General features: G+C 56.9%; 1 protein-coding gene across 7 annotated transcripts in view; it reads left to right on the top strand.

The window, feature by feature from the left end:
- pepd (peptidase D) overlaps nt 1-27,840 on the top strand; it is a 720,447-nt gene that overhangs the window by 502,865 nt on the left and 189,742 nt on the right. For all 7 annotated transcript variants that reach the window (XM_072517763.1, XM_072517762.1, XM_072517760.1 and 4 more), the window contains one exon: nt 1,859-1,927. In XM_072517763.1, coding sequence (XP_072373864.1) covers nt 1,859-1,927 — 69 coding nt within the window. The remainder of the gene's footprint in view (nt 1-1,858; nt 1,928-27,840) is intronic.

Here is a 27,840-nt window from a genome sequence, read left to right as displayed (position 1 = left end):
TCACATCGCAAGGTCTCAACAGATTGCGTTGAATCTCGCAAGGTTTTGCGAGCCGGATAGATCCTGGGAGCAGGGTAGATCCCGGGAGCCAGATAGATCCCGGGACCGGGTGGATCCTGGGAGCCGGGCAGATCCTGGGAGCCGGGTAGATCCCGGGAGCTGAGTAGATCCCGGGAGCAGGGTCGTTACCGGGAGCCGGGTCGATCCCGGGTGCAGGGTAGATCCCAGGTGCAGGTAGATCCCGGGGGCAGGGTAGATCCCGGGGCCAGGGTCGATCCCGGGGGCAGGGTCGATCCTGGGGGCAGAGGCCAGGGTAGATCCCGAGAGCAGGGTAGATCCCGGGGGCACGGTAGATCCCGGGGGCACGGTAGATCCCGGGGGCAGGGTAGATCCTGGGGGCAGGGTAGATCCCGGGGGCAGAGGCCAGGGTAGATCCCGGGGGCAGGGTAGACCCCGGGAGCAGGGTAGACCCCGGGGGCAGGGTAGATCCCGGGAGCAGGGTAGATCCCGGGGGCAGGGTAGATCCCGGGGGCAGGGTAGATCCCGGGGGCAGGGTAGATCCCGGGGCCAGGGTCGATCCCGGGGGCAGGGTAGATCCCGGGGGCAGGGTAGATCCCGGGGCCAGGGTCGATCCCGGGGGCAGAGGCCAGGGTAGATCCCGAGAGCAGGGTAGATCCTGAGAGCCGGGTCGATCCCGGGAGCCGGGTCGATCCCGGGAGCCGGGTACATCCCGGGTGCAGGGTAGATCCCAGGTGCAGGGTAGATCCCGGGGCCAGGGTCGATCCCGGGGGCAGGGTCGATCCCGGGGGCAGAGGCCAGGGTAGATCCCGAGAGCAGGGTAGATCCTGAGAGCAGGGTAGATCCTGAGAGCAGGGTAGATCCCGGGGGCACGGTAGATCCCGGGGGCACGGTAGATCCCGGGGGCAGGGTAGATCCCGGGGGCAGGGTAGATCCCGGGGGCAGAGGCCAGGGTAGATCCCGGGGCCAGGGTCGATCCCGGGGCCAGGGTCGATCCCGGGGCCAGGGTCGATCCCGGGGGCAGGGTCGATCCCGGGGGCAGAGGCCAGGGTAGATCCCGAGAGCAGGGTAGATCCCGGGAGCAGTGTAGATCCTGAGAGCAGGGTAGATCCTGAGAGCAGGGTAGATCCCGGGGGCAGGGTAGATCCCGGGAGCAGGGTAGATCCCGGGGACAGGGTAGATCCCGGGGGCACGGTAGATCCCGGGGGCAGGGTAGATCCCGGGGGCAGGGTAGATCCCGGGGGCAGAGGCCAGGGTAGATCCCGGGGGCAGAGGCCAGGGTAGATCCCGAGAGCAGGGTAGATCCCGAGAGCAGGGTAGATCCCGGGAGCAGGGTAGATCCTGAGAGCAGGGTAGATCCCGGGAGCAGGGTAGATCCCGGGAGCAGGGTAGATCCCGGGAGCAGGGTAGATCCCGGGAGCAGGGTAGATCCCGGGGACAGGGTAGATCCCGGGGGCAGGGTAGATCCTGGGGGCAGGGTAGATCCCGGGGGCAGAGGCCAGGGTAGATCCCGGGGCCAGGGTAGATCCCAGGGCCAGGGTCGATCCCGGGGGCAGGGTCGATCCCGGGGGCAGAGGCCAGGGTAGATCCTGAGAGCAGGGTAGATCCTGAGAGCAGGGTAGATCCCGGGATCTCCCAGCTTTCACCGGTCACGCTTTGCCTCTGATGCTGCTTCTCCGGCCCGGGGTTTCCATTCGGCCCCTCTCCTATCGGGGCAACTGGTTAAAAACGCATCTGTTTAAGGTTTGACAATGTGAGGATAGCTGGGAAAGGGCAGTGAAGGGAGCGTACTTTTGGATTATTGTCGTAATAACGACTTGTCTGTTCTGTTTCCCGACAGTTTGTTTGAACATTATTGCTACACTCGAGGAGGGATGCGCCACACTTCATACACGTGCATCTGTGGCAGGTAACAACCTGATCTCAAATCTGGGGCGGGGTTCTCTCAGCCCGGTGTCGGGCCGGGCCGGGCTGGGCTGGGCCGGGCCGAGCGGCCGGAACAAGAAACCCGAGTCCCGCCGCCGCCATCCACGTGTGGTCTTACCCGGCGGGACCTCGGCGCGGAAAGGTCCGGGGGCGGCCTGTGGGGAGGGAGATGGGGTCTGATTCCAGGGGAGGGGGGGGCCTGCGCTGTGGCCTGGCCCGCGATCGGGGTCCACGTAAAGATACAGGGGCCGGCGCGGAGAAGGGAGCCACCGCGCATGCGCGGACCCTGCGGTACCCGGTTGACGCCGGGATCGCCAGCTCCAGCAGCGACTGTCGCTACAGTAGGGGCCAGAATTGCTGATCCTGAAGCCGTGTTGACGCCGCCGGGAAACGCGACGACGAAAACACTTAGCCTCAGGATCAGAGAATCCCGCCCCTTAGTACTGAGGGAGTACCGCACCGTCAGAGGGTCAGTACTGAGGGAGTACCGCACTGTCAGAGGGTCAGTACTGAGGGAGTGCTGCACTGTTAGAGGGTCAGTACTGAGGGAGTGCCGCACTGTCAGAGGGTCAGTACTGAGGGAGTGCTGCACTGTCAGAGGGTCAGTACTGAGGGAGTGCCGCACTGTCAGAGGGTCAGTACTGAGGGAGTGCCGCACTGTCAGAGGGTCATTACTGAGGGAATGCTGCACTGTCAGAGGGTCAGGACTGAGGGAGTGCCGCACTGTCAGAGGGTCAGTACTGAGGGAGTGCCACACCGTCAGAGGGTCAGTACTGAGGGAGTGCTGCACTGTCAGAGGGTCAGTACTGAGGGTGTGCCACACCGTCAGAGGGTCAGTACTGAGGGTGTGCTGCACTGTCAGAGGGTCAGTACTGAGGGAGTGCCACACCGTCAGAGGGTCAGTACTGAGGGTGTGCCGCACTGTCAGAGAGTCAGTACTGAGGGAATGCTGCACTGTCAGAGGGTCAGTACTGAGGGAATGCTGCACTGTCAGAGGGTCAGTACTGAGGGAGTGCCACACTGTCAGAGTGTCAGTACTGAGGGAGTGCCGCACTGTCAGAGGGTCAGTACTGAGGGAGTGCTGCACTGTCAGAGGGTCAGTACTGAGGGAGTGCTGCACTGTTAGAGGGTCAGTACTGAGGGAATGCTGCACTGTCAGAGAGTCAGTACTGAGGGAGTGCTGCACTGTTAGAGGGTCAGTACTGAGGGAGTGCTGCACTGTTAGAGGGTCAGTACTGAGGGAATGCTGCACTGTCAGAGGGTCAGTACTGAGGGAGTGCCGCACTGTCAGAGCGTCAGTACTGAGGGAGAGCTGCACTGTCAGAGGGTCAGTACTGAGGGAGTGCCGCACTGTCAGAGGGTCAGTACTGAGGGAGTGTCGCACTGTCAGAGGGTCAGTACTGAGGGAGTGCCGCACTGTCAGAGGGTCAGTACTGAGGGAGTGCTGCACTGTCAGAGGGTCAGTACTGAGGGAGAGCTGCACTGTCAGATGGTCAGTACTGAGGGAGTGCCGCACTGTCAGAGGGTCAGTACTGAGGGAGTGCCGCACTGTCAGAGGGTCAGTACTGAGGGAGTGCTGCACTGTCAGAGGGTCATTACTGAGGGAATGCTGCACTGTCAGAGGGTCAGGACTGAGGGAGTGCCGCACTGTCAGAGGGTCAGTACTGAGGGAATGCTGCACTGTCAGAGGGTCAGTACTGAGGGAATGCTGCACTGTCAGAGGGTCAGTACTGAGGGAGTGCTGCACTGTTAGAGGGTCAGTACTGAGCGAGTGCTGCACTGTTAGAGGGTCAGTACTGAGGGAGCACCGCACTGTCAGAGGGTCAGTACTGAGGGAGTGCCACACCGTCAGAGGGTCAGTACTGAGGGAGTGCCACACTGTCAGAGGGTCAGTACTGAGGGAGTGCTGCACTGTCAGAGGGTCAGTACTGAGGGAGTGCCGCACTGTTAGAGGGTCAGTACTGAGGGAGTGCTGCACTGTCAGAGGGTCAGTACCGTGTTGACGCCGCCGGGAAACGCGACGACGAAAACACTTAGCCTCAGGATCAGAGAATCCCGCCCCTTAGTACTGAGGGAGTGTCGCACTGTCAGAGGGTCAGTACTGAGGGAGTACCGCACTGTCAGAGGGTCAGTACTGAGGGAGTGTGGCACTGTTAGAGGGTCAGTACTGAGGGAATGCTGCACTGTTAGAGGGTCAGTACTGAAGGAGTGCTGCACTGTTAGAGGGTCAGTACTGAGGGAATGCTGCACTGTTAGAGGGTCAGTACTGAGGGAATGCTGCACTGTTAGAGGGTCAGTACTGAGGGAATGCTGCACTGTTAGAGGGTCAGTACTGAGGGAGTGCTGCACTGTTAGAGGGTCAGTACTGAGGGAATGCTGCACTGTTAGAGGGTCAGTACTGAGGGAGTGCTGCACTGTTAGAGGGTCAGTACTGAGGGAATGCTGCACTGTTAGAGGGTCAGTACTGAGGGAGTGCTGCACTGTCAGAGGGTCAGTACTGAGGGAATGCTGCACTGTAATAGGGTCAGTACTGAGGGAGTGCTGCACTGTCAGGGTCAGTACTGAGGGAATGCTGCACTGTCAGGGTCAGTACTGAGGGAATGCTGCACTGTTAGAGGGTCAGTACTGAGGGAATGCTGCACTGTTAGAGGGTCAGTACTGAGGGAATGCTGCACTGTTAGAGGGTCAGTACTGAGGGAGTGCTGCACTGTTAGAGGGTCAGTACTGAGGGAATGCTGCACTGTTAGAGGGTCAGTACTGAGGGAGTGCTGCACTGTTAGAGGGTCAGTACTGAGGGAATGCTGCACTGTTAGAGGGTCAGTACTGAGGGAGTGCTGCACTGTCAGAGGGTCAGTACTGAGGGAATGCTGCACTGTAATAGGGTCAGTACTGAGGGAGTGCTGCACTGTCAGGGTCAGTACTGAGGGAATGCTGCACTGTCAGGGTCAGTACTGAAGGAGAGCTGCACTGTCAGGGTCAGTACTGAGGGAGTGCTGCACTGTTAGAGGGTCAGTACTGAGGGAGTGCTGCACTGTCAGAGGGTCAGTATTGAGGGAGTGCCGCACTGTCAGGGTCAGAACTGAGGGAGTGCTGCACTGTCAGGGTCAGTACTGAGGGAGTGCTGCACTGTCAGAGGGTCAGTATTGAGGGAATGCTGCACTGTCAGGGTCAGTACTGAGGGAGTGCTGCACTGTCAGAGGGTCAGTATTGAGGGAGTGCTGCACTGTCAGAGGGTCAGTACTGAGGGAGTGCTGCACTGTTAAAGGGTCAGTACTGAGGGAATGCTGCACTGTCAGAGGGTCTGTACTGAGGGAATGCTGCACTGTCAGGGTCAGTACTGAGGGAGTGCTGCACTGTCAGAGGGTCAGTACTGAGGGAGTGCTGCACTGTTAGAGGGTCAGTACTGAGGGAATGCTGCACTGTCAGAGGGTCAGTACTGAGGGAATGCTGCACTGTCAGGGTCAGTACTGAGGGAGTGCTGCACTGTCAGAGGGTCAGTATTGAGGGAGTGCTGCACTGTCAGAGGGTCAGTACTGAGGGAGTGCTGCACTGTCAGAGGGCCAGTACTGAGGGAGTGCCACACCGTCAGAGGGTCAGTACTGAGGGAGTGCCACACCGTCAGAGGGTCAGTACTGAGGGTGTGCTGCACTGTCAGAGGGTCAGTACTGAGGGAATGCTGCACTGTCAGAGGGTCAGTACTGAGGGAGTGCTGCACTGTCAGAGGGTCAGTACTGAGGGAGTGCTGCACTGTTAGAGGGTCAGTACTGAGGGAATGCTGCACTGTTAGAGGGTCAGTACTGATGGAGTGCTGCACTGTCAGAGGGTCAGTACCGTGTTGACGCCGCCGGGAAACGCGACGACGAAAACACTTCGCCTCAGGATCAGAGAATCCCGCCCCTTAGTACTGAGGGAGTACCGCACTGTCAGAGGGTCAGTACTGAGGGAGTGCTGCACTGTTAGAGGGTCAGTACTGAGGGAGTGCTGCACTGTTAGAGGGTCAGTACTGAGGGAATGCTGCACTATGAGAGGGTCAGTACTGAGGGAGTGCTGCACTGTTAGAGGGTCAGTACTGAGGGAATGCTGCACTGTTAGAGGGTCAGTACTGAGGCAGTGCTGCACTGTTAGAGGGTCAGTACTGAGGGAATGCTGCACTGTTAGAGGGTCAGTACTGAGGGAGTGCTGCACTGTTAGAGGGTCAGTACTGAGGGAATGCTGCACTGTCAGAGGGTCAGTACTGAGGGAGTGCTGCACTGTCAGGGTCAGTACTGAGGGAATGCTGCACTGTCAGGGTCAGTACTGAAGGAGTGCTACACTGTCAGGGTCAGTACTGAGGGAGTGCTGCACTGTTAGAGGATCAGTACTGAGGGAATGCTGCACTGTCAGGGTCAGAACTGAGGGAGTGCTGCACTGTCAGGGTCAGTACTGAGGGAGTGCTGCACTGTCAGAGGGTCAGTATTGAGGGAGTGCTGCACTGTCAGAGGGTCAGTACTGAGGGAATGCTGCACTGTCAGAGGGTCAGTACTGAGGGAGTGCTGCACTGCCAGAGGGTCAGTACTGAGGGAATGTTGCACTGTCAGAGGGTCAGTACTGTGGGAGTGCTGCACTGTCAGAGGGTCAGTACTGAGGGAGTGATGTATTGTCAGGGTCAGTACTGAGGGAGTGCTGCACTGTCAGAGGGTCAGTATTGAGGGAGTGCTGCACTGTCAGAGGGTCAGTACTGAGGGAGTGCTGCGCTGTCAGAGGGTCAGTACTGAGGGAGTGCTGCACTGTCAGAGGGTCAGTACTGAGGGAATGCTGCACTGTCAGGGTCAGTACTGAGGGAGTGCTGCACTGTTAGAGGGTAAGTACTGAGGGAATGCTGCACTGTCAGAGGGTCAGTACTGAGGGAGTGCTGCACTGTCAGGGTCAGTACTGAGGGAGTGCTGCACTGTCAGAGGGTCAGTATTGAGGGAATGCTGCACTGTTAGAGGGTCAGTACTGAGGGAGTGCTGCACTGTTAGAGGGTCAGTACTGAGGGAGTGCTGCACTGTCAGGGTCAGTACTGAGAGAGTGCTGCACTGTCAGAGGGTCAGTATTGAGGGAGTGCTGCACTGTCAGAGGGTCAGTACTGAGTGAGTGCTGCACTGTCAGAGGGTCAGTACTGAGGGAGTGCTGCACTGTCAGAGGGTCAGTACTGAGGGAATGCTGCACTGTCAGAGGGTCAGTACTGAGGGAGTGCTGCACTGTCAGGGTCAGTACTGAGGGAGTGCTGCACTGTTAGAGGGTCAGTACTGAGGGAGTGCTGCACTGTCAGAGGGTCAGTACTGAGGGAGTGCTGCACTGTCAGGGTCAGTACTGAGGGAGTGCTGCACTGTCAGAGGGTCAGTACTGAGGGAGTGCTGCACTGTCAGGGTCAGTACTGAGGGAGTGCTGCACTGTCAGAGGGTCAGTACTGAGGGAGTGCTGCACTGTCAGAGGGTCAGTACCGTGTTGACGCCGCCGGGAAACGCGACGACGAAAACACTTAGCCTCAGGATCAGAGAATCCCGCCCCTTAGTACTGAGGGAGTACCGCACCGTCAGAGGGTCAGTACTGAGGGAGTGCCACACCGTCAGAGGGTCAGTACTGAGGGTGAGCTGCACTGTCAGAGGGTCAGTACTGAGGGAATGCTGCACTGTTAGAGGGTCAGTACTGAGGGAGTGCTGCACTGTCAGAGGGTCAGTACTGAGGGAGTGCTGCACTGTCAGAGGGTCAGTACTGAGCGAGTGCTGCACTGTCAGAGGGTCAGTACTGAGGGAGTGCTGCACTGTTAGAGGGTCAGTACTGAGGGAATGCTGCACTGTTAGAGGGTCAGTACTGAGGGAGTGCTGCACTGTCAGAGGGTCAGTACTGAGGGAGTGCTGCACTGTCAGAGGGTCAGTACTGAGGGAGTGCTGCACTGTTAGAGGGTCAGTACTGAGGGAATGCTGCACTGTCAGAGGGTCAGAACTGAGGGAGTGCTGCACTGTCAGAGGGTCAGTACTGAGGGAGTGCTGCACTGTTAGAGGGTCAGTACTGAGGGAGTGCTGCACTCTTAGAGGGTCAGTACTGAGGGAATGCTGCACTGTCAGAGGGTCAGTACTGAGGGAGTGCTGCACTGTCAGGGTCAGTACTGAGGGAATGCTGCACTGTCAGGGTCAGTACTGAAGGAGTGCTACACTGTCAGGGTCAGTACTGAGGGAGTGCTGCACTGTTAGAGGATCAGTACTGAGGGAATGCTGCACTGTCAGGGTCAGAACTGAGGGAGTGCTGCACTGTCAGGGGGTCAGTATTGAGGGAGTGCTGCACTGTCAGAGGGTCAGTACTGAGGGAATGCTGCACTGTCATAGGGTCAGTACTGAGGGAGTGCTGCACTGCCAGAGGGTCAGTACTGAGGGAATGCTGCACTGTCAGAGGGTCAGTACTGAGGGAGTGATGTACTGTCAGGGTCAGTACTGAGGGAGTGCTGCACTGTCAGAGGGTCAGTATTGAGGGAGTGCTGCACTGTCAGAGGGTCAGTACTGAGGGAGTGCTGCGCTGTCAGAGGGTCAGTACTGAGGGAGTGCTGCACTGTCAGAGGGTCAGTACTGAGGGAATGCTGCACTGTCAGGGTCAGTACTGAGGGAGTGCTGCACTGTTAGAGGGTCAGTACTGAGGGAATGCTGCACTGTCAGAGGGTCAGTACTGAGGGAGTGCTGCACTGTCAGGGTCAGTACCGAGGGAGTGCTGCACTGTCAGAGGGTCAGTATTGAGGGAATGCTGCACTGTTAGAGGGTCAGTACTGAGGGAGTGCTGCACTGTCAGGGTCAGTACTGAGAGAGTGCTGCACTGTCAGAGGGTCAGTATTGAGGGAGTGCTGCACTGTCAGTGGGTCAGTACTGAGTGAGTGCTGCACTGTCAGAGGGTCAGTACTGAGGGAGTGCTGCACTGTCAGAGGGTCAGTACTGAGGGAATGCTGCACTGTCAGAGGGTCAGTACTGAGGGAGTGCTGCACTGTCAGGGTCAGTACTGAGGGAGTGCTGCACTGTTAGAGGGTCAGTACTGAGGGAATGCTGCACTGTCAGAGGGTCAGTACTGAGGGAGTGCTGCACTGTCAGGGTCAGTACTGAGGGAGTGCTGCACTGTCAGAGGGTCAGTACTGAGGGAGTGCTGCACTGTTAGAGGGTCAGTACTGAGGGAGTGCTGCACTGTCAGAGGGTCAGTACTGAGGGAGTGCTGCACTGTCAGAGGGTCAGTACTGAGGGAGTGCTGCACTGTCAGAGGGTCAGTACCGTGTTGACGCCGCCGGGAAACGCGACGACCAAAACACTTAGCCTCAGGATCAGAGAATCCCGCCCCTTAGTACTGAGGGAGTACCGCACTGTCAGAGGGTCAGTACTGAGGGAGTGCTGCAGTTAGAGGGTCAGTACTGAGGGAGTGCTGCACTGTCAGAGGGTCAGTACTGAGGGAATGCTGCACTGTTAGAGGGTCAGTACTGAGGGAGTGCTGCACTGTTAGAGGGTCAGTACTGAGGGAATGCTGCACTGTTAGAGGGTCAGTACTGAGGGAGTGCTGCACTGTTAGAGGGTCAGTACTGAGGGAGTGCTGCACTGTTAGAGGGTCAGTACTGAGGGAATGCTGCACTGTCAGAGGGTCAGTACTGAGGGAATGCTGCACTGTCAGGGTCAGTACTGAAGGAGTGCTGCACTGTCAGGGTCAGTACGGAGGGAGTGCTGCACTGTTAGAGGGTCAGTACTGAGGGAATGCTGCACTGTCAGGGTCAGAACTGAGGGAGTGCTGCACTGTCAGGGTCAGTACTGAGGGAGTGCTGCACTGTCAGAGGGTCAGTATTGAGGGAGTGCTGCACTGTCAGAGGGTCAGTACTGAGGGAGTGCTGCACTGTCAGAGGGTCAGAACTGAGGGAGTGCTGCACTGTCAGAGGGTCAGTACTGAGGGAATGCTGCACTGTCAGAGGGTCAGTATTGAGGGAATGCTGCACTGTCAGAGGGTCAGTACTGAGGGAATGCTGCACTGTTAGAGGGTCAGTACTGAGGGAGTGCTGCACTGTTAGAGGGTCAGTACTGAGGGAATGCTGCACTGTCAGAGGGTCAGTACTGAGGGAGTGCTGCACTGTCAGGGTCAGTACTGAGGGAATGCTGCACTGTCAGGGTCAGTACTGAAGGAGTGCTACACTGTCAGGGTCAGTACTGAGGGAGTGCTGCACTGTTAGAGGATCAGTACTGAGGGAATGCTGCACTGTCAGGGTCAGAACTGAGGGAGTGCTGCACTGTCAGGGTCAGTACTGAGGGAGTGCTGCACTGTCAGAGGGTCAGTATTGAGGGAGTGCTGCACTGTCAGAGGGTCAGTACTGAGGGAATGCTGCACTGTCAGAGGGTCAGTACTGAGGGAGTGCTGCACTGCCAGAGGGTCAGTACTGAGGGAATGTTGCACTGTCAGAGGGTCAGTACTGTGGGAGTGCTGCACTGTCAGAGGGTCAGTACTGAGGGAGTGATGTATTGTCAGGGTCAGTACTGAGGGAGTGCTGCACTGTCAGAGGGTCAGTATTGAGGGAGTGCTGCACTGTCAGAGGGTCAGTACTGAGGGAGTGCTGCGCTGTCAGAGGGTCAGTACTGAGGGAGTGCTGCACTGTCAGAGGGTCAGTACTGAGGGAATGCTGCACTGTCAGGGTCAGTACTGAGGGAGTGCTGCACTGTTAGAGGGTCAGTACTGAGGGAATGCTGCACTGTCAGAGGGTCAGTACTGAGGGAGTGCTGCACTGTCAGGGTCAGTACTGAGGGAGTGCTGCACTGTCAGAGGGTCAGTATTGAGGGAATGCTGCACTGTTAGAGGGTCAGTACTGAGGGAGTGCTGCACTGTTAGAGGGTCAGTACTGAGGGAGTGCTGCACTGTCAGGGTCAGTACTGAGAGAGTGCTGCACTGTCAGAGGGTCAGTATTGAGGGAGTGCTGCACTGTCAGAGGGTCAGTACTGAGTGAGTGCTGCACTGTCAGAGGGTCAGTACTGAGGGAGTGCTGCACTGTCAGAGGGTCAGTACTGAGGGAATGCTGCACTGTCAGAGGGTCAGTACTGAGGGAGTGCTGCACTGTCAGGGTCAGTACTGAGGGAGTGCTGCACTGTTAGAGGGTCAGTACTGAGGGAGTGCTGCACTGTCAGAGGGTCAGTACTGAGGGAGTGCTGCACTGTCAGGGTCAGTACTGAGGGAGTGCTGCACTGTCAGAGGGTCAGTACTGAGGGAGTGCTGCACTGTCAGGGTCAGTACTGAGGGAGTGCTGCACTGTCAGAGGGTCAGTACTGAGGGAGTGCTGCACTGTCAGAGGGTCAGTACCGTGTTGACGCCGCCGGGAAACGCGACGACGAAAACACTTAGCCTCAGGATCAGAGAATCCCGCCCCTTAGTACTGAGGGAGTACCGCACCGTCAGAGGGTCAGTACTGAGGGAGTGCCACACCGTCAGAGGGTCAGTACTGAGGGTGAGCTGCACTGTCAGAGGGTCAGTACTGAGGGAATGCTGCACTGTTAGAGGGTCAGTACTGAGGGAGTGCTGCACTGTCAGAGGGTCAGTACTGAGGGAGTGCTGCACTGTCAGAGGGTCAGTACTGAGCGAGTGCTGCACTGTCAGAGGGTCAGTACTGAGGGAGTGCTGCACTGTTAGAGGGTCAGTACTGAGGGAATGCTGCACTGTTAGAGGGTCAGTATTGAGGGAGTGCTGCACTGTCAGAGGGTCAGTACTGAGGGAGTGCTGCACTGTCAGAGGGCCAGTACTGAGGGAGTGCCACACCGTCAGAGGGTCAGTACTGAGGGAGTGCCACACCGTCAGAGGGTCAGTACTGAGGGTGTGCTGCACTGTCAGAGGGTCAGTACTGAGGGAATGCTGCACTGTTAGAGGGTCAGTACTGAGGGAATGCTGCACTGTTAGAGGGTCAGTACTGAGGGAATGCTGCACTGTTAGAGGGTCAGTACTGAGGGAGTGCTGCACTGTCAGAGGGTCAGTACTGAGGGAGTGCTGCACTGTCAGAGGGTCAGTACTGAGGGAGTGCTGCACTGTTAGAGGGTCAGTACTGAGGGAATGCTGCACTGTTAGAGGGTCAGAACTGAGGGAGTGCTGCACTGTCAGAGGGTCAGTACTGAGGGAGTGCTGCACTGTTAGAGGGTCAGTACTGAGGGAGTGCTGCACTCTTAGAGGGTCAGTACTGAGGGAATGCTGCACTGTCAGAGGGTCAGTACTGAGGGAGTGCTGCACTGTCAGGGTCAGTACTGAGGGAATGCTGCACTGTCAGGGTCAGTACTGAAGGAGTGCTACACTGTCAGGGTCAGTACTGAGGGAGTGCTGCACTGTTAGAGGATCAGTACTGAGGGAATGCTGCACTGTCAGGGTCAGAACTGAGGGAGTGCTGCACTGTCAGGGGGTCAGTATTGAGGGAGTGCTGCACTGTCAGAGGGTCAGTACTGAGGGAATGCTGCACTGTCATAGGGTCAGTACTGAGGGAGTGCTGCACTGCCAGAGGGTCAGTACTGAGGGAATGCTGCACTGTCAGAGGGTCAGTACTGTGGGAGTGCTGCACTGTCAGAGGGTCAGTACTGAGGGAGTGATGTACTGTCAGGGTCAGTACTGAGGGAGTGCTGCACTGTCAGAGGGTCAGTATTGAGGGAGTGCTGCACTGTCAGAGGGTCAGTACTGAGGGAGTGCTGCGCTGTCAGAGGGTCAGTACTGAGGGAGTGCTGCACTGTCAGAGGGTCAGTACTGAGGGAATGCTGCACTGTCAGGGTCAGTACTGAGGGAGTGCTGCACTGTTAGAGGGTCAGTACTGAGGGAATGCTGCACTGTCAGAGGGTCAGTACTGAGGGAGTGCTGCACTGTCAGGGTCAGTACTGAGGGAGTGCTGCACTGTCAGAGGGTCAGTATTGAGGGAATGCTGCACTGTTAGAGGGTCAGTACTGAGGGAGTGCTGCACTGTCAGGGTCAGTACTGAGAGAGTGCTGCACTGTCAGAGGGTCAGTATTGAGGGAGTGCTGCACTGTCAGTGGGTCAGTACTGAGTGAGTGCTGCACTGTCAGAGGGTCAGTACTGAGGGAGTGCTGCACTGTCAGAGGGTCAGTACTGAGGGAATGCTGCACTGTCAGAGGGTCAGTACTGAGGGAGTGCTGCACTGTCAGGGTCAGTACTGAGGGAGTGCTGCACTGTTAGAGGGTCAGTACTGAGGGAATGCTGCACTGTCAGAGGGTCAGTACTGAGGGAGTGCTGCACTGTCAGGGTCAGTACTGAGGGAGTGCTGCACTGTCAGAGGGTCAGTACTGAGGGAGTGCTGCACTGTTAGAGGGTCTGTACTGAGGGAGTGCTGCACTGTCAGAGGGTCAGTACTGAGGGAGTGCTGCAGTTAGAGGGTCAGTACTGAGGGAGTGCTGCACTGTCAGAGGGTCAGTACTGAGGGAATGCTGCACTGTTAGAGGGTCAGTACTGAGGGAGTGCTGCACTGTTAGAGGGTCAGTACTGAGGGAATGCTGCACTGTTAGAGGGTCAGTACTGAGGGAGTGCTGCACTGTTAGAGGGTCAGTACTGAGGGAGTGCTGCACTGTTAGAGGGTCAGTACTGAGGGAATGCTGCACTGTCAGGGTCAGTACTGAAGGAGTGCTGCACTGTCAGGGTCAGTACGGAGGGAGTGCTGCACTGTTAGAGGGTCAGTACTGAGGGAATGCTGCACTGTCAGGGTCAGAACTGAGGGAGTGCTGCACTGTCAGGGTCAGTACTGAGGGAGTGCTGCACTGTCAGAGGGTCAGTATTGAGGGAGTGCTGCACTGTCAGAGGGTCAGTACTGAGGGAGTGCTGCACTGTCAGAGGGTCAGAACTGAGGGAGTGCTGCACTGTCAGAGGGTCAGTACTGAGGGAATGCTGCACTGTCAGAGGGTCAGTATTGAGGGAATGCTGCACTGTCAGAGGGTCAGTACTGAGGGAGTGCTGCACTGTCAGAGGGTCAGAACTGAGGGAGTGCTGCACTGTCAGAGGGTCAGTACTGATGGAATGCTGCACTGTCAGAGGGTCAGTACTGAGGGAGTGCTGCACTGTCAGAGGGTCAGTATTGAGGGAGTGCTGCACTGTCACAGGGTCAGTACTGAGGGAGTGCCACACCGTCAGAGGGTCAGTACTGAGGGAGTGCCACACCGTCAGAGGGTCAGTACTGAGGGTGTGCTGCACTGTCAGAGGGTCAGTACTGAGGGAGTGCGACACCGTCAGAGGGTCAGTACTGAGGGAGTGCCACACCGTCAGAGGGTCAGTACTGATGGTGTGCTGCACTATCAGAGGGTTAGTACTGAGGGAATGCTGCACTGTTAGAGGGTCAGTACTGAGGGAGTGCTGCACTGTCAGAGGGTCAGTACTGAGGGAGTGCTGCACTGTCAGGGTCAGTACTGAGGGAATGCTGCACTGTCAGGGTCAGTACTGAGGGAGTGCTGCACTGTCAGGGTCAGTACTGAGGGAGTGCTGCACTGTCAGAGGGTCAGTACTGAAGGAGTGCTGCACTGTCAGGGTCAGTACTGAGGGAGTGCTGCACTGTTAGAGGGTCAGTACTGAGGGAATGCTGCACTGTCAGGGTCAGAACTGAGGGAGTGCTGCACTGTCAGGGTCAGTACTGAGGGAGTGCTGCACTGTCAGAGGGTCAGTATTGAGGCAGTGCTGCACTGTCAGAGGCTCAGTACTGAGGGAGTGCTGCACTGTCAGAGGGTCAGTACTGAGGGAGTGCTGCACTGTCAGAGGGTCAGTACTGAGGGAATGCTGCACTGTCAGAGGGTCAGTACTGAGGGAATGCTGCACTGTCAGGGTCAGTACTTAGGGAGTGCTGCACTGTCAGAGGGTCAGTACTGAGGGAGCGCCACACCTTCAGAGGGTCAGTACTGAGGGAGTGCCACACCATCAGAGGGTCAGTACTGAGGGTGTGCTGCACTGTCAGAGGGTCAGTACTGAGGGAATGCTGCACTGTTAGAGGGTCAGTACTGAGGGAGTGCTGCACTGTCAGAGGGTCAGTACTGAGGGAGTGCTGCACTGTTAGAGGGTCAGTACTGAGGGAATGCTGCACTGTTAGAGGGTCAGTACTGAGGGAGTGCCGCACTGTCAGAGGGTCAGTACTGAGGGGGTGCTGCACTGTCAGAGGGTCAGTACCGTGTTGACGCCGCCGGGAAACGCGACGACGAAAACACTTAGCCTCAGGATCAGAGAATCCCGCCCCTTAGTACTGAGGGAGTACCGCACTGTCAGAGGGTCAGTGCTGAGGGAGTGATGCACTTTTAGAGGGTCAGTACTGAGGGAGTGCTGCACTGTTAGAGGGTCAGTACTGAGGGAGTGCTGCACTGTCAGCGGGTCAGTACTGAGGGAGTGCTGCACTGTCAGAGGGTCAGTACTGAGGGAGTACTGCACAGTCAGAGGGTCAGTACTGAGGGAGTGCTGCACTGTTAGAGGGTCAGTACTGAGGGAGTGCTGCACTGTCAGAGGGTCAGTACTGAGGGAGTACTGCACAGTCAGAGGGTCAGTACTGAGGGAGTGCTGCACTGTTAGAGGGTCAGTACTGAGGGAGTGCTGCACTGTTAGAGGGTCAGTACTGAGGGAATGCTGCACTGTTAGAGGATCAGTACTGAGGGAGTGCTGCACTGTTAGAGGGTCAGTACTGAGGGAATGCTGCACTGTCAGAGGGTCAGTACTGAGGGAGTGCTGCACTGTCAGGGTCAGTACTGAGGCAGTGCTGCACTGTCAGAGGGTCAGTATTCAGGGAGTGCTGCACTGTCAGAGGGTCAGTACTGAGGGAGTGCTGCACTGTCAGAGGGTCAGTACTGAGGGTGTGCTGCACTGTCAGAGGGTCAGTACTGAGGGAATCCTGCACTGTTAGAGGGTCAGTACTGAGGGAGTGCTGCACTGTCAGAGCGTCAGTACTGAGGGAGTGCTGCACTGTTAGAGGGTCAGTACTGAGGGAATGCTGCACTGTTAGAGGGTCAGTACTGAGGGAGTGCTGCACTGTCAGAGGGTCAGTACCGTGTTGACGCCGCCGGGAAACGCGACGACGAAAACACTTCGCCTCAGGATCAGAGAATCCCGCCCCTTAGTACTGAGGGAGTACCGCACTGTCAGAGGGTCAGTACTGAGGGAGTGCTGCAGTTAGAGGGTCAGTACTGAGGGAGTGCTGCACTGTTAGAGGGTCAGTACTGAGGGAATGCTGCACTGTTAGAGGGTCAGTACTGAGGGAATGCTGCACTGTTAGAGGTTCAGTACTGAGGGAGTGCTGCACTGTTAGAGGGTCAGTACTGAGGGAATGCTGCACTGTTAGAGGGTCAGTACTGAGGGAATGCTGCACTGTCAGAGGGTCAGTACTGAGGGAATGCTGCACTGTCAGGGTCAGTACTGAAGGAGTGCTGCACTGTCAGGGTCAGTACTGAGGGAGTGCTGCACTGTTAGAGGGTCAGTACTGAGGGAATGCTGCACTGTCAGGGTCAGAACTGAGGGAGTGCTGCACTGTCAGGGTCAGTACTGAGGGAGTGCTGCACTGTCAGGGTCAGTACTGAGGGAGTGCTGCACTGTCAGAGGGTCAGTATTGAGGGAGTGCTGCACTGTCAGAGGGTCAGTACTGAGGGAGTGCTGCACTGTCAGAGGGTCAGTACTGAGGGAGTGCCACACCGTCAGAGGGTCAGTACTGAGGGAGTGCCACACCGTCAGAGGGTCAGTACTGATGGTGTGCTGCACTATCAGAGGGTCAGTACTGAGGGAATGCTGCACTGTGAGAGGGTCAGTACTGAGGGAGTGCTGCACTGTCAGAGGGTCAGTACTGAGGGAGTGCTGCACTGTCAGGGTCAGTACTGAGGGAATGCTGCACTGTCAGGGTCAGTACTGAGGGAGTGCTGCACTGTCAGGTTCAGTACTGAGGGAGTGCTGCACTGTCAGAGGGTCAGTACTGAGGGAGTGCTGCACTGTTAGAGGGTCAGTACTGAGGGAGTGCCGCACTGTTAGAGGGTCAGTACTGAGGGAATGCTGCACTGTTCGAGGGTCAGGACTGAGGGAGTGCTGCACTGTTAGAGGGTCAGTACTGAGGGAGTGCTGCACTGTCAGAGGGTCAGTACTGAGGGAATGCTGCACTGTTAGAGAGTCAGTACTGAGGGAGTGCTGCACTGTTAGAGGGTCAGTACTGAGGGAATGCTGCACTGTCAGAGGGTCAGTACTGAGGGAGTGCTGCACTGTCAGGGTCAGTACTGAGGGAATGCTGCACTGTCAGGGTCAGTACTGAAGGAGTGCTACACTGTCAGGGTCAGTACTGAGGGAGTGCTGCACTGTCAGGGTCAGTACTGAGGGAGTTCTGCACTGTCAGAGGGTCAGTACTGAGGGAGTGCTGCACTGTCAGGGTCAGTACTGAGGGAGTGCTGCACTGTCAGAGGGTCAGTATTGAGGGAGTGCTGCACTGTCAGAGGGTCAGTACTGAGGGAGTGCTGCACTGTCAGGGTCAGTACTGAGGGAGTGCTGCACTGTCAGAGGGTCAGTACTGAGGGAGTGCTGCACTGTCAGGGTCAGTACTGAGGGAGTGCTGCACTGTCAGAGGGTCAGTATTGAGGGAGTGCTGCACTGTCAGAGGGTCAGTACTGAGGGAGTGCTGCACTGTTAGAGGGTCAGTACTGAGGGAGTGCTGCACTGTCAGAGGGTCAGTACTGAGGGAATCCTGCACTGTTAGAGGGTCAGTACTGAGGGAGTGCTGCACTGTGAGAGGGTCAGTACTGAGGGAGTGCTGCACTGTTAGAGGGTCAGTACTGAGGGAATGCTGCACTGTTAGAGGGTCAGTACTGAGGGAGTGCTGCACTGTCAGAGGGTCAGTACCGTGTTGACGCCGCCGGGAAACGCGACGACGAAAACACTTAGCCTCAGGATCAGAGAATCCCGCCCCTTAGTACTGAGGGAGTGCTGCACTGTCAGAGGGTCAGTACTGAGGGAATGCTGCACTGTTAGAGGGTCAGTACTGAGGGAGTGCTGCACTGTTAGAGGGTCAGTACTGAGGGAGTGCTGCACTGTTAGAGGGTCAGTACTGAGGGAATGCTGCACTGTCAGAGGGTCAGTACTGAGGGAATGCTGCACGGTCAGGGTCAGTACTGAAGGAGTGCTGCACTGTCAGGGTCAGTACTGAGGGAGTGCTGCACTGTTAGAGGGTCAGTACTGAGGGAATGCTGCACTGTCAGGGTCAGAACTGAGGGAGTGCTGCACTGTCAGGGTCAGTACTGAGGGAGTGCTGCACTGTCAGAGGGTCAGTATTGAGGGAGTGCTGCACTGTCAGAGGGTCAGTACTGAGGGAGTGCTGCACTGTCAGAGGGTCAGTACTGAGGGAGTGCTGCACTGTCAGAGGGTCAGTACTGAGGGAGTGCTGCACTGTCAGAGGGTCAGTATTGAGGGAGTGCTGCACTGTCAGAGGGTCAGTACTGAGGGAGTGCTGCACTGTCAGAGGGTCAGTACTGAGGGAGTGCCACACCGTCAGAGGGTCAGTACTGAGGGAGTGCCACACCGTCAGAGGGTCAGTACTGAGGGAGTGCTGCACTGTCAGAGGGTCAGTACTGAGGGAGTGCTGCACTGTCAGGGTCAGTACTGAGGGAATGCTGCACTGTCAGGGTCAGTACTGAGGGAGTGCTGCACTGTCAGGGTCAGTACTGAGGGAGTGCTGCACTGTCAGAGGGTCAGTACTGAGGGAGTGCTGCACTGTTAGAGGGTCAGTACTGAGGGAGTGCTGCACTGTTAGAGGGTCAGTACTGAGGGAATGCTGCACTGTCAGAGGGTCAGTACTGAGGGAGTGCTGCACTGTCAGGGTCAGTACTGAGGGAATGCTGCACTGTCAGGGTCAGTACTGAAGGAGTGCTACACTGTCAGGGTCAGTACTGAGGGAGTGCTGCACTGTCAGGGTCAGTACTGAGGGAGTGCTGCACTGTCAGAGGGTCAGTATTGAGGGAGTGCTGCACTGTCAGAGGGTCAGTACTGAGGGAGTGCTGCACTGTCAGGGCAGTACTGAAGGAGTGCTGCACTGTTAGAGGGTCAGTACTGAGGGAATGCTGCACTGTCAAAGGGTCAGTACTGAGGGAGTGCTGCACTGTCAGGGTCAGTATTGAGGGAGTGCTGCACTGTCAGAGGGTCAGTATTGAGGGAGTGCTGCACTGTCAGAGGGTCAGTACTGAGGGAGTGCTGCACTGTCAGAGGGTCAGTACTGAGGGAGTGCCACACCGTCAGAGGGTCAGTACTGAGGGAGTGCCACACCGTCAGAGGGTCAGTACTGAGGGTGTGCTGCACCGTCAGAGGGTCAGTACTGAGGGAATGCTGCACTGTCAGGGTCAGTACTGAGGGAGTGCTGCACTGTTAGAGGGTCAGTACTGAGGGAATGCTGCACTGTCAGAGGGTCAGTACTGAGGGTGTGCTGCACTGTCAGAGGGTCAGTACTGAGGGACTGCCACACCGTCACAGGGTCAGTACTGAGGGAGTGCCACACCGTCAGAGGGTCAGTACTGAGGGTGTGCTGCACTGTCAGAGGGTCAGTACTGAGGGAGTGCCACACCGTCAGAGGGTCAGTACTGAGGGTGTGCTGCACTGTCAGAGGGTCAGTACTGAGGGAGTGCTGCACTGTCAGAGGGTCAGTACTGAGGGAGTGCCACACCGTCAGAGGGTCAGTACTGAGGGAGTGCCACACTGTCAGAGGGTCAGTACTGAGGGTGTGCTGCACTGTCAGAGGGTCAGTACTGAGGGAGTGCCACACCGTCAGAGGGTCAGTACTGAGGGTGTGCTGCACTGTCAGAGGGTCAGTACTGAGGGAGTGCCACACCGTCAGAGGGTCAGTACTGAGGGAGTGCCGCACCGTCAGAAGGTCAATACTGAGGGTGTGCTGCACTGTCAGAGGGTCAGTACTGAGGGAGTGCCGCACTGTCAGAGGGTCAGTACCGTGTTGATGCCGCCGCGAAACGCGACGACGATAACACATTAGCCTCAGGATCAGAGAATCCCGCCCCTTAGTACTGAGGGAGTACCGCACTGTCAGAGGGTCAGTACTGAGGGAGTGCTGCACTGTTAGAGGGTCAGTACTGAGGGAATGCTGCACTGTTAGAGGGTCAGTACTGAGGGAGTGCTGCTCTGTTAGAGGGTCAGTACTGAGGGAATGCTGCACTGTTAGAGGGTCAGTACTGAGGGAGTGCTGCGCTGTCAGTGGGTCAGTACTGAGGGAGTGCTGCACTGTTAGAGGGTCAGTACTGAGGGAATGCTGCACTGTTAGAGGGTCAGTACTGAGGGAGTGCCGCACTGTCAGAGGGTCAGTACTGAGGGAGTGCTGCACTGTCAGAGGGTCAGTACTGAGGGAGTGCCGCACTGTCAGAGGGTCAGTACTGAGGGAGTGCCGCACTGTCAGAGGGTCATTACTGAGGGAATGCTGCACTGTCAGAGGGTCAGGACTGAGGGAGTGCCGCACTGTCAGAGGGTCAGTACTGAGGGAGTGCCACACCGTCAGAGGGTCAGTACTGAGGGAGTGCTGCACTGTCAGAGGGTCAGTACTGAGGGTGTGCCACACCGTCAGAGGGTCAGTACTGAGGGTGTGCTGCACTGTCAGAGGGTCAGTACTGAGGGAGTGCCACACCGTCAGAGGGTCAGTACTGAGGGTGTGCCGCACTGTCAGAGAGTCAGTACTGAGGGAATGCTGCACTGTCAGAGGGTCAGTACTGAGGGAATGCTGCACTGTCAGAGGGTCAGTACTGAGGGAGTGCCACACTGTCAGAGTGTCAGTACTGAGGGAGTGCCGCACTGTCAGAGGGTCAGTACTGAGGGAGTGCTGCACTGTCAGAGGGTCAGTACTGAGGGAGTGCTGCACTGTTAGAGGGTCAGTACTGAGGGAATGCTGCACTGTCAGAGAGTCAGTACTGAGGGAGTGCTGCACTGTTAGAGGGTCAGTACTGAGGGAGTGCTGCACTGTTAGAGGGTCAGTACTGAGGGAATGCTGCACTGTCAGAGGGTCAGTACTGAGGGAGTGCCGCACTGTCAGAGCGTCAGTACTGAGGGAGAGCTGCACTGTCAGAGGGTCAGTACTGAGGGAGTGCCGCACTGTCAGAGGGTCAGTACTGAGGGAGTGTCGCACTGTCAGAGGGTCAGTACTGAGGGAGTGCCGCACTGTCAGAGGGTCAGTACTGAGGGAGTGCTGCACTGTCAGAGGGTCAGTACTGAGGGAGAGCTGCACTGTCAGATGGTCAGTACTGAGGGAGTGCCGCACTGTCAGAGGGTCAGTACTGAGGGAGTGCCGCACTGTCAGAGGGTCAGTACTGAGGGAGTGCTGCACTGTCAGAGGGTCATTACTGAGGGAATGCTGCACTGTCAGAGGGTCAGGACTGAGGGAGTGCCGCACTGTCAGAGGGTCAGTACTGAGGGAATGCTGCACTGTCAGAGGGTCAGTACTGAGGGAATGCTGCACTGTCAGAGGGTCAGTACTGAGGGAGTGCTGCACTGTTAGAGGGTCAGTACTGAGCGAGTGCTGCACTGTTAGAGGGTCAGTACTGAGGGAGCACCGCACTGTCAGAGGGTCAGTACTGAGGGAGTGCCACACCGTCAGAGGGTCAGTACTGAGGGAGTGCCACACTGTCAGAGGGTCAGTACTGAGGGAGTGCTGCACTGTCAGAGGGTCAGTACTGAGGGAGTGCCGCACTGTTAGAGGGTCAGTACTGAGGGAGTGCTGCACTGTCAGAGGGTCAGTACCGTGTTGACGCCGCCGGGAAACGCGACGACGAAAACACTTAGCCTCAGGATCAGAGAATCCCGCCCCTTAGTACTGAGGGAGTGTCGCACTGTCAGAGGGTCAGTACTGAGGGAGTACCGCACTGTCAGAGGGTCAGTACTGAGGGAGTGTGGCACTGTTAGAGGGTCAGTACTGAGGGAATGCTGCACTGTTAGAGGGTCAGTACTGAAGGAGTGCTGCACTGTTAGAGGGTCAGTACTGAGGGAATGCTGCACTGTTAGAGGGTCAGTACTGAGGGAGTGCTGCACTGTTAGAGGGTCAGTACTGAGGGAATGCTGCACTGTTAGAGGGTCAGTACTGAGGGAGTGCTGCACTGTCAGAGGGTCAGTACTGAGGGAATGCTGCACTGTCAGAGGGTCAGTACTGAGGGAGTGCTGCACTCTCAGAGGGTCAGTACTGAGGGAGTGCTGCACTGTCAGAGGGTCAGTATTGAGGGAGTGCTGCACTGTCAGAGGGTCAGGACTGAGGGAGTGCTGCACTGTCAGAGGGTCAGTACTGAGGGAATGCTGCACTGTCAGAGGGTCAGTACTGAGGGAGTGCTGCACTGTCAGGGTCAGTACTGAGGGAGTGCTGCACTGTTAGAGGGTCAGTACTGAGGGAATGCTGCACTGTCAGAGGGTCAGTACTGAGGGAGTGCTGCACTGTCAGGGTCAGTACTGAGGGAGTGCTGCACTGTCAGAGGGTCAGTATTGAGGGAGTGCTGCACTGTCAGAGGGTCAGTACTGAGGGAGTGCTGCACTGTTAGAGGGTCAGTACTGAGGGAGTGCTGCACTGTTAGAGGGTCAGTATTGAGGGAATGCTGCACTGTTAGAGGGTCAGTACTGAGGGAGTGCTGCACTGTTAGAGGGTCAGTACTGAGGGAATGCTGCACTGTCAGGGTCAGTACTGAAGGAGTGCTACACTGTCAGGGTCAGTACTGAGGGAGTGCTGCACTGTTAGAGGGTCAGTTCTGAGGGAATGCTGCACTGTCAGGGTCAGTACTGAGGGAATGCTGCACTGTCAGGGTCTGTACTGAAGGAGTGCTACACTGTCAGGGTCAGTACTGAGGGAGTGCTGCACTGTTAGAGGGTCAGTTCTGAGGGAATGCTGCACTGTCAGGGTCAGAACTGAGGGAGTGCTGCACTGTCAGGGTCAGTACTGAGGGAGTGCTACACTGTCAGAGGGTCAGTATTGAGGGAGTGCTGCACTGTCAGAGGGTCAGTACTGAGGGAGTGCTGCACTGTCAGAGGGTCAGTACTGAGGGAGTGCTGAACTGCCAGAGGGTCAGTATTGAGGGAATGCTGCACTGTTAGAGGGTCAGTACTGAGGGAGTGCTGCACTGTTAGAGGGTCAGTACTGAGGGAGTGCTGCACTGTCAGGGTCAGTACTGAGGGAGTGCTGCACTGTTAGAGGGTCAGTACTGAGGGAGTGCTGCACTGTCAGAGGGTCAGTACTGAGGGAGTGCTGCACTGTCAGGGTCAGTACTGAGGGAGTGCTGCACTGTTAGAGGGTCAGTACTGAGGGAGTGCTGTACTGTTAGAGGGTCAGTACTGAGGGAGTGCTGCACTGTCAGGGTCAGTACTGAGGGAATGCTGCACTGTCAGGGTCAGTACTGAAGGAGTGCTGCACTGTCAGGGTCGGTACTGAGGGAGTGCTGTACTGTTAGAGGGTCAGTACTGAGGGAGTGCTGCACTGTCAGAGGGTCAGTACTGAGGGAGTGCTGCACTGTCAGAGGGTCAGTACAGAGGGAATGCTGCACTGTTAGAGGGTCAGTACTGAGCGAGTGCTGCACTGTTAGAGGGTCAGTACTGAGGGAGTGCTGCACTGTCAGAGGGTCAGTACCGTGTTGACGCCGCCGGGAAACGCGACGACGAAAACACTTAGCCTCAGGATCAGAGAATCCCGCCCCTTAGTACTGAGGGAGTACCGCACTGTCAGAGGGTCAGTACTGAGGGAGTGCTGCACTGTTAGAGGGTCAGTACTGAGGGTGTGCTGCACTGTTAGAGGGTCAGTACTGAGGGAATGCTGCACTGTCAGAGGGTCAGTACTGAGGGAGTGCTGCACTGTTAGAGGGTCAGTACTGAGGGAATGCTGCACTGTTAGAGGGTCAGTACTGAGGGAATGCTGCACTGTTAGAGGGTCAGTACTGAGGGAGTGCTGCACTGTTAGAGGGTCAGTACTGAGGGAATGCTGCACTGTCAGAGGGTCAGTACTGAGGGAGTGCTGCACTGTTGGAGGGTCAGTACTGAGGGAGTGCTGCACTGTTAGAGGGTCAGTACTGAGGGAATGCTGCACTGTTAGAGGGTCAGTACTGAGGGAGTGCCACACCGTCAGAGGGTCAGTACTGAGCGTGTGCTGCACTGTCAGAGGGTCAGTACTGAGGGAGTACCGCACTGTCAGAGGGTCAGTACTGAGGGAGTGCCACACCGTCAGAGGGTCAGTACTGAGGCAGTGCCACACCGTCAGAGGGTCAGTACTGAGGGTGTGCTGCACTGTCAGAGGGTCAGTACTGAGGGAGTGCCACACCGTCAGAGGGTCAGTACTGAGGGTGTGCTGCACTGTCAGAGGGTCAGTACTGAGGGAGTGCTGCACTGTTTGAGGGTCAGTACTGAGGGAATGCTGCACTGTCAGAGGGTCAGTTCTGTGGGAGTGCTGCACTGTCAGGGTCAGTGCTGAGGCAGTGCTGCACTGTCAGAGGGTCAGTATTGAGGGAGTGCTGCACTGTCAGAGGGTCAGTACTGAGGGAGTGCCACACCGTCAGAGGGTCAGTACTGAGGGAGTGCCACACCGTGAGAGGGTCAGTACTGAGGGTGTGCTGCACTGTCAGAGGGTCAGTACTGAGGGAGTGCTGCACTGTCAGGGTCAGTACTGAGGGAGTGCTGCACTGTTAGAGGGTCAGTACTGAGGGAATGCTGCACTGTCAGGGTCAGAACTGAGGGAGTGCTGCACTGTTAGAGGGTCAGTACTGAGGGAATGCTGCACTGTTAGAGGGTCAGTACTGAGGGAATGCTGCACTGTTAGAGGGTCAGTACTGAGGGAATGCTGCACTGTTAGAGGGTCAGTACTGAGGGAGTGCTGCACTGTTAGAGGGTCAGTACTGAGGGAATGCTGCACTGTTAGAGGGTCAGTACTGAGGGAGTGCTGCACTGTTAGAGGGTCAGTACTGAGGGAATGCTGCACTGTTAGAGGGTCAGTACTGAGGGAGTGCTGCACTGTCAGAGGGTCAGTACTGAGGGAATGCTGCACTGTAATAGGGTCAGTACTGAGGGAGTGCTGCACTGTCAGGGTCAGTACTGAGGGAATGCTGCACTGTCAGGGTCAGTACTGAAGGAGAGCTGCACTGTCAGGGTCAGTACTGAGGGAGTGCTGCACTGTTAGAGGGTCAGTACTGAGGGAGTGCTGCACTGTCAGAGGGTCAGTATTGAGGGAGTGCCGCACTGTCAGGGTCAGAACTGAGGGAGTGCTGCACTGTCAGGGTCAGTACTGAGGGAGTGCTGCACTGTCAGAGGGTCAGTATTGAGGGAATGCTGCACTGTCAGGGTCAGTACTGAGGGAGTGCTGCACTGTCAGAGGGTCAGTATTGAGGGAGTGCTGCACTGTCAGAGGGTCAGTACTGAGGGAGTGCTGCACTGTTAAAGGGTCAGTACTGAGGGAATGCTGCACTGTCAGAGGGTCAGTACTGAGGGAATGCTGCACTGTCAGGGTCAGTACTGAGGGAGTGCTGCACTGTCAGAGGGTCAGTACTGAGGGAGTGCTGCACTGTTAGAGGGTCAGTACTGAGGGAATGCTGCACTGTCAGAGGGTCAGTACTGAGGGAATGCTGCACTGTCAGGGTCAGTACTGAGGGAGTGCTGCACTGTCAGAGGGTCAGTATTGAGGGAGTGCTGCACTGTCAGAGGGTCAGTACTGAGGGAGTGCTGCACTGTCAGAGGGCCAGTACTGAGGGAGTGCCACACCGTCAGAGGGTCAGTACTGAGGGAGTGCCACACCGTCAGAGGGTCAGTACTGAGGGTGTGCTGCACTGTCAGAGGGTCAGTACTGAGGGAATGCTGCACTGTCAGAGGGTCAGTACTGAGGGAGTGCTGCACTGTCAGAGGGTCAGTACTGAGGGAGTGCTGCACTGTTAGAGGGTCAGTACTGAGGGAATGCTGCACTGTTAGAGGGTCAGTACTGATGGAGTGCTGCACTGTCAGAGGGTCAGTACCGTGTTGACGCCGCCGGGAAACGCGACGACGAAAACACTTCGCCTCAGGATCAGAGAATCCCGCCCCTTAGTACTGAGGGAGTACCGCACTGTCAGAGGGTCAGTACTGAGGGAGTGCTGCACTGTTAGAGGGTCAGTACTGAGGGAGTGCTGCACTGTTAGAGGGTCAGTACTGAGGGAATGCTGCACTATGAGAGGGTCAGTACTGAGGGAGTGCTGCACTGTTAGAGGGTCAGTACTGAGGGAATGCTGCACTGTTAGAGGGTCAGTACTGAGGCAGTGCTGCACTGTTAGAGGGTCAGTACTGAGGGAATGCTGCACTGTTAGAGGGTCAGTACTGAGGGAGTGCTGCACTGTTAGAGGGTCAGTACTGAGGGAATGCTGCACTGTCAGAGGGTCAGTACTGAGGGAGTGCTGCACTGTCAGGGTCAGTACTGAGGGAATGCTGCACTGTCAGGGTCAGTACTGAAGGAGTGCTACACTGTCAGGGTCAGTACTGAGGGAGTGCTGCACTGTTAGAGGATCAGTACTGAGGGAATGCTGCACTGTCAGGGTCAGAACTGAGGGAGTGCTGCACTGTCAGGGTCAGTACTGAGGGAGTGCTGCACTGTCAGAGGGTCAGTATTGAGGGAGTGCTGCACTGTCAGAGGGTCAGTACTGAGGGAATGCTGCACTGTCAGAGGGTCAGTACTGAGGGAGTGCTGCACTGCCAGAGGGTCAGTACTGAGGGAATGTTGCACTGTCAGAGGGTCAGTACTGTGGGAGTGCTGCACTGTCAGAGGGTCAGTACTGAGGGAGTGATGTATTGTCAGGGTCAGTACTGAGGGAGTGCTGCACTGTCAGAGGGTCAGTATTGAGGGAGTGCTGCACTGTCAGAGGGTCAGTACTGAGGGAGTGCTGCGCTGTCAGAGGGTCAGTACTGAGGGAGTGCTGCACTGTCAGAGGGTCAGTACTGAGGGAATGCTGCACTGTCAGGGTCAGTACTGAGGGAGTGCTGCACTGTTAGAGGGTAAGTACTGAGGGAATGCTGCACTGTCAGAGGGTCAGTACTGAGGGAGTGCTGCACTGTCAGGGTCAGTACTGAGGGAGTGCTGCACTGTCAGAGGGTCAGTATTGAGGGAATGCTGCACTGTTAGAGGGTCAGTACTGAGGGAGTGCTGCACTGTTAGAGGGTCAGTACTGAGGGAGTGCTGCACTGTCAGGGTCAGTACTGAGAGAGTGCTGCACTGTCAGAGGGTCAGTATTGAGGGAGTGCTGCACTGTCAGAGGGTCAGTACTGAGTGAGTGCTGCACTGTCAGAGGGTCAGTACTGAGGGAGTGCTGCACTGTCAGAGGGTCAGTACTGAGGGAATGCTGCACTGTCAGAGGGTCAGTACTGAGGGAGTGCTGCACTGTCAGGGTCAGTACTGAGGGAGTGCTGCACTGTTAGAGGGTCAGTACTGAGGGAGTGCTGCACTGTCAGAGGGTCAGTACTGAGGGAGTGCTGCACTGTCAGGGTCAGTACTGAGGGAGTGCTGCACTGTCAGAGGGTCAGTACTGAGGGAGTGCTGCACTGTCAGGGTCAGTACTGAGGGAGTGCTGCACTGTCAGAGGGTCAGTACTGAGGGAGTGCTGCACTGTCAGAGGGTCAGTACCGTGTTGACGCCGCCGGGAAACGCGACGACGAAAACACTTAGCCTCAGGATCAGAGAATCCCGCCCCTTAGTACTGAGGGAGTACCGCACCGTCAGAGGGTCAGTACTGAGGGAGTGCCACACCGTCAGAGGGTCAGTACTGAGGGTGAGCTGCACTGTCAGAGGGTCAGTACTGAGGGAATGCTGCACTGTTAGAGGGTCAGTACTGAGGGAGTGCTGCACTGTCAGAGGGTCAGTACTGAGGGAGTGCTGCACTGTCAGAGGGTCAGTACTGAGCGAGTGCTGCACTGTCAGAGGGTCAGTACTGAGGGAGTGCTGCACTG

Source organism: Scyliorhinus torazame, chromosome 10, assembly GCF_047496885.1.
Source record: "Scyliorhinus torazame isolate Kashiwa2021f chromosome 10, sScyTor2.1, whole genome shotgun sequence".
Classification (NCBI taxonomy): domain Eukaryota; kingdom Metazoa; phylum Chordata; class Chondrichthyes; order Carcharhiniformes; family Scyliorhinidae; genus Scyliorhinus; species Scyliorhinus torazame.
This window is presented reverse-complemented; position numbering and strand designations above follow the sequence as displayed.